The 6,000-nt window shown below is 58.8% G+C and overlaps 1 protein-coding gene across 5 annotated transcripts in view; it reads left to right on the top strand.

The window, feature by feature from the left end:
• Window positions 1-3,295: 3,295 nt before the first annotated feature.
• The window catches only part of TP73 (tumor protein p73), a 29,119-nt gene continuing 26,414 nt past the window's right edge, over window positions 3,296-6,000 (top strand). For 4 of the 5 annotated variants that reach the window (XM_049801576.1, XM_049801569.1, XM_049801551.1 and 1 more), the window contains exons 1-2: window positions 3,300-3,391; window positions 4,634-4,757. In XM_049801576.1, the coding sequence (XP_049657533.1) occupies window positions 3,333-3,391; window positions 4,634-4,757 (183 nt within the window). In that variant the 5' untranslated portion in view covers window positions 3,300-3,332. Of the gene's footprint in view, window positions 3,392-4,633; window positions 4,758-6,000 lie in introns of all 5 variants that reach the window. The other variant, XM_049801542.1, reaches the window with a different exon arrangement.

The raw sequence follows: 6,000 nt of genomic DNA, 5'->3' as shown, positions 1-6,000 counted from the left end.
AGATCTTCAATTTAATAAGCAGGTTTGGGTCTCCGGAGGTGTTCAATCCTCCCGGTGGGGGTTTGGCTAGAGAACGCTTTCTGGTAGAAGTCGGGGTGATACCTCAGGTCTTCCTTTTGGTGGTGGGAAGCTGGTGACATCAGGGAGCTGACACAGTTACAGCGGAGGCGAAATAGCCTCCGAACCGACCCGGGGGGCTTGGAAGCGGCAGAGGAGCTCAACCTGGGCTGTGGCCGATCTTGAGCTCTGCCACTGCTGACGTGTTTAGCCCCAGGTTAGTCGCCTCCCAGTGCCATTTACATAGCCTCTAGGCACTGGGAAGGTAATTGCATCCAAGCCCTTTAGGAATGCTTCTCTAGCAATGTGGAATTAGTCTCTACGGCTCTTCCTAGTTCACCTCAAATTTCGCTGTGCCACAGGGCCTCCACTGCTCCCGATGGGGTGTCTTTTCCTTCTGCTGGACCTCACCATCAGCGCGCTTTCCCAACCTCCCTGAACGTGAATAGGCATTCACGGGGACTCTAAATGGCACCTCCTTTTAGAGAAAAGTACACTGTCATCGGCACCGCTGCCGACCTTGGGGAACCCTATTTGCAAAGTCTTTCGTGATTCTTGATGGTCTTAGATGCCCGGCTGTCGTTCTTGCTGCAGAGATGTTTTCCCAAGATGTGCAGTGATCACTGCAGCAGGGATGTGCATTAACAACGCCAACAGCCCGAGCTTCCCTTTGTACCGTGGAGTTTAGAGCTCAAAAGTGAGGAAGATACTGGCCCGCCTTTGCAAACACCGGTTGTGCTTTGAAAGAGAAAGGGAACTTCCAAAACGCCCTTAAAATATTCAGGTTTTTTTCCTTTTGAAAACGAGTGCAGCCACGTGGTTAGAGCTGGTGTCACCCATCATGACCACGCAGCCGGGGCGGTGCAGAGGTGCTTTCTCTGCCGAAGGGAAAGGCCTGGCTCCTTCCTGAAGCTGCCGCTGCCCTGGGCCAGGGAAAGCAGCATGGAAGCAGGGTAAGGCCACCAGCAGTCGCCTGCCTCAGCTCTAGGCTTTTCCTTTTCTCAAAGCTGCCCCCGTAGGTCCTTTTCGTTTCTCTGCATGTCACACGTGGGACGAGGAGGGATGGGAGGACACCAGACTCTCACTGCTAGCTATTCCGCGATGAGACCCGCGGGGGAACGAGCCCTCCTTCGCTCTACCCAACCCTCCTGGAAGAGCGTCCACGGATGCCGTCTCTCGCAGATGGTGTGGAAAGCGGCCGGCGGGATCGGCCGGCGGGGCATACCGCCCTGCTTTCATTTTAATGCCCGGTCCCTGCAGCTACCCGCTCCCCAGCTGACTCAGGGGGACCCCGGCGACCCCGAGCTTCACTCTGTTAGAAAGCCGCTACCCTCGTGCTCGGCGGCTCGAGCCCCAAAAGCAGGAAGTTTTCAGGCTTTCACTATTAGATGTCAGTACCGAGTTGAAACGAGATGCTAACACTGGCGTGGGTAAAAGGCGTAGCCAGATGGTGCCTGGGGCACGTCCGTGTCAGCCAGGGCAGGGAAGAGGTCCCACCGCTTCCAGGGAGAGGGTTAGCGAGGAGGAGGAGGACGATGGCACGGCGGAGTTGCCAGCAGAGGAAGGCAGCGTGGGGCTCAAGATGGCTCCGCAAAATCTGCCGCTCCGGCGGCTGGGGCCGGAGAGGAGCTGGGCACAAAGGGAGAGCCGAGGTACGCTGCGTGCTTCCTTCCGCACTTGAAAGAGGCCACGAGATGTTGTCCGGGGGCAAGAGGAACAGACCGGACTAAGGATGGCTCTGGTTATGCCTATGCAGTCGCCTTCGGAAGGCTTTGGCTGAAAAACTGGCTTTCCCCCAGGCTTCCCGTACACGGTCCTCGGTAAAGGGTGTGCTTTCTCCCAGTAACGCTTCCCCATCTGCAAAGCAGAGGCAACGTTCCTGCCTCGTGCGGCTTGGGGGGCATAATAGTCCGTTCAATAATGTTTGCAAGCTGCTTAGACGTGGGAAGGTCATTTTAACGTCTGAACAAATAAGACGTAGCATATCTGCATCAAGGCTTCTCCGTAAACTTGGACTATGCATCTGGGTGTCTTGCCTGTCTTTATGCCTTTCCGGATTTGCGGGCATCTGCAGCTAGAGCTTCCTGAGAAAAATATGTTAGCCTGTTGAAAAACCATGTTCCTGGTCTAAAAGCTGCCCCGTGCCTAAAATGGACAAACCAGGATCGGGGCTGAAGGGTTACATCAAAACAGGCAGACTTCTACTGAAGCGGTTTAAGTGGCCGCTGGCTACGGGGGATGCCTGAGCTCCTGCCAGTGCTCAGAGCTTTGCAATCCCACCTCCCTGGCACACCTTGCTCCGAGCTGGGGGCAGCCGAGCATATCTCATATACCAGCCTACAGGCTACCGCCCGCGGCCTGAATTTGTGGCACTGCTGTGACTCGGAGAGAAGAACGTCTCTCCTGCATTCCCCAGATCCGCGGAGTAGGATTTGCTCACCCCTCGGCTGGTCCCGACCCCGGAGCAGCCAGGCACACGGGCTGCTCTCAGGGAAGCAGGGACCACACCGTTCAGGCCAACAGCCCGGACCGGGGCTGCAGCAAGGTTGCCTTCCGCTCCGATTCTTGCTGCAAGGGGTTTTTTTGCCACCTAGCTTGGGGTTTCAGTTTGATTCGGAGAGCCGATACTCAGAATTTTGGTATTGCTGTGTGTAACCGGCGAGTCTAAACCCTTTGCTGAATGAAGCTGGTCCAAAGTGATTACTAAGAACAGTTGCGCAAAGCCTCCCCAGGGCTGGGGGAGCTGTTTGTAGCCACGCTGAAGCACAGCGTAAATATCTGAAACGGGAGCCTTGAGCCACCGGATCAGTGCTTAGCAGAAATGGGCTGACAACCCAACACCCTGCCACTTTGGCCCTTCCCAAAACACCTACATATTTGTAAGAACGCTGGCCCGCGATGGTGTCACCAGAAACGCCAGCCCCTACGGGAAAGCCTGCCGGTTTTATTTTGTTATCTGCAGTCCTGGTCTGCGGCAAAGGGGTTGCCGGTCGCCTCCTGTCCTGTGCAAGCTGTCTTTCAGGGCAGCAGGCTAAGCTTGGGCCACCCACGCCGTTCCTTGCCTGCAGCCCGCTGCGGGGATGGGGGGCGTCACCTCCCCACGATGGGCCCTTTGGTGCTCCGGTCCCTGCCGTGCCGCTGGGAGCGAGGTGGGAAACTCCTGCCCGTCGCCGGCTGCTTTGCTGACATGAGATGGCACTCCGGCAATGCTAACGTTGCTGGTTTTCTTTGCCCCTAGAGTGATTTATCCTTTGTCAGACTCCCCCTCTGCGAAGATGTCCCAGTCATCTCCAGCTGATGAAGGCACGACGTTTGAGCACCTCTGGAGCACGCTGTAAGTGGTGGTTGATCATTTGCCTTGAGGTGTATTCTGAGGCAGAAGCGGCCCTTTGCGCTGTAATCTGCGTTAGCACGTATCACTGCTGTGGCCCGAAGGGAGGCAAGTTTCTTTTGCCTGCTCCAGTTTTCACATAATCCATTTCCCACATTGAGAATTTTGCTCCCAGACTCCAATCGCTCGCCTCAGGCCATTTCTCTCGCCAAACGCCTTTGCCCTTGCAACACTAGGTGGGTCCAAGGCTGTGGAGCGTGCAAACGCTGGAAGCAGAGCCCCACAAACCTTGTTTCCAGGTATCGGACGCTGTTTCTGCGTTTTCGACGTGCACGGCGCACACAAAGGCTGCGGAGCGCGGCGCGGCGCTCCCACGGCACCGCTGCCCCGTGCACGTCGGAGGTCAGCGTCGGGGCACGCTTCCTCTCACTCGAGGAAGCGAAGGTGTTTGGGGACCAGAAATGCCGCGGCAGCAGCTGGGAAGGGGACACTGAGTCATTCTCGTGCCGAGGAGAGCCGCCGGGCCTCATCCTCCGTGCCCTGCCTGCTGCAGCACCCTGGGACCCCTGCCCGCATCCCCGTGGGCACATCAGGGCTGCTCACGGAGCCAGCCCTGGCCAGCCGCAGCCGAGTACCGGCACAGCTGGCCGGTTTCCCTGAACCGTGGCCCTTACAGCCTGGCCTTGGTACGTGAGACCCTCTGTCCCACGTACGGGGAGGGCCACACAGAGACGGTGCCTTTTGGCTGGGACCCTTGCCCGGGGCGGGCAGGGGATGCTGGGACCAAGCCTGGGAGGATGCGCTCTTACTCGTCGGTTGCCACTTAGGAGGTCGTGAGGCTTGGTGGCTGCCTAATTAAAAGGGGTATTTTCTAAAATTAAACATCTTCCGGTCACACCAAGACTTTTGCAAGTCTTCTGGCCTTTGAGCCTCACGCTCTAATCAAGCAAGGAGGAAGGACTGCGCTTCACTCCATCCTCTTTCTGCCTTGGTATCCTCGCACTTAAAAGACATCCTGAGGTGACAGATACGCTAGAGCAGCTGGGGGGGTGAAAACCGTCCCACCTCTGCTTGCTTTACCCACCAGGCAAAGCCTGCCCTGCCATGTGAAAATCAAAGCAGAGGATGGAGGGAGCAGTTGAGAAGGGGACAAGGTTCAAGGGAATCGCACGTTGCTGGGCGGTGGTGGTGCGGGCCGCGATGGAGAGCCGGGAGGCTGACTGCCTGCCGTCACCTTTTCCACAGGGAGCCAGACAGCACCTACTTCGACCTCCCTCCGTCCAACCACACAGGCAGCAATGAGGTCTCCAACCGCACGGAGGTCACGATGGACGTCTTCCAGATGAGAAGCATGAATGACTCGGTCATGGTAAGTGTGCTCGGACTGCACCAGTGGGAGCCCCATCAGACGCAAACTTGGTTTCCCTGTAGCGGGCTGGGGGCTCCGGGGTGGGCAGTGGGATGCTTGCTGGTTCATAAACCGAACGCGAACACTACGGGTGCAGCGCTGCTGTCATTTGTGCAGGGTCTGATAACCTGTAACTGATGACTGCAGTGCAGGATTGCAGCTGGATGGTACAGCGCTCAGTAAAAGAGTGGCTCCTTATTAACAGATAACATCGCTGCACGCAGCCGCAGGGGCTCTGTGCTGCAACGGCGGCGGAGCTCGAGCACCCCGGCAGGAGGAGAGTCTCGTTCGCTCCGGTATAAACGTGCTGGGTAGTCAAAGCCGTTTGTAAGCTGCTGACGAAGCAGAGCTGCCGGAGGGGCACGTTGCGCTCCCAGTGCCCAGCTCTGCTCCCACCACGGTCTCCGAGGGTCCGTGCCATCGCCCTTCCCTCCAAGAAGCTGGTGCGCCTGTGTCCAAGGCGGAGAGCGGGTTTGAAAAGCGTAGTGGTCCTGCGAGACGTCCGGGTCGCTTGTGCACGTTCAGTGCCCCGAGCAGGGTGGCCTCCCGGGAGCAGCCCTGAAGCAGCCCCGGCCGTTGGCAGCATCTCCCTCCAGAAAGCCACCGTTTCCCTCCACGCCAGCTTGCGTTCCACCCCCCCCCCCCCCGGCCCCCTTCTCCCTCGCTTTTCGCTTGCTTTCCCTCCCTTCCCCGGCCTTTGTCTGCAATGGGCAGGAGCCTGGCAGAGGGATCCGGCGGGGGCGGTGGGTGCTAATTGGGGAGCTGCCCCTCGCTGAGCTTGCCGTCGCCTCTCTTGTTGTTCCCGCTGTAACCGAAGCCGAGCCCGGCGGGATTCGGTGCTGCCAGGGCCTTGCAGGGCTCTGAGCGCAGCGGCTGCGCGCAGGCAGGGCAGAGCCGGCTCCCGGCCCTTGCTCGGGATAATGAGCCGGTAGTAAATATTTACATTGGCCCGATGGTGCAACTGAGCGCTGCGCCGGTGAGCTCCCGGTGAGCCGCGGCCAGCTCTCGCCGGCTGGCGTCACCGAAACGCGTGGCAGGCTGACGCGCACGAAAATAAATGCACGGATAACGTGATGGCACCGGCCCGAAAAAAAGGCAGGAGACACGGGAGCGGCAGCGGAGGGGCCGCTCGGTCCGTGCTGTGATGCTGCTGATTGTGGTGCTCAGCGGGGCCGGAGCGGACGCGCGGGAAGCAGCGGGTGCT

The sequence above is a fragment of the Accipiter gentilis genome, chromosome 1, assembly GCF_929443795.1.
Source record: "Accipiter gentilis chromosome 1, bAccGen1.1, whole genome shotgun sequence".
Taxonomy (NCBI): Eukaryota; Metazoa; Chordata; class Aves; order Accipitriformes; family Accipitridae; genus Astur; species Astur gentilis.
The sequence above is the reverse complement of the archived record's forward strand: the minus strand, read 5'-3'. Positions and strand labels throughout refer to the sequence as shown.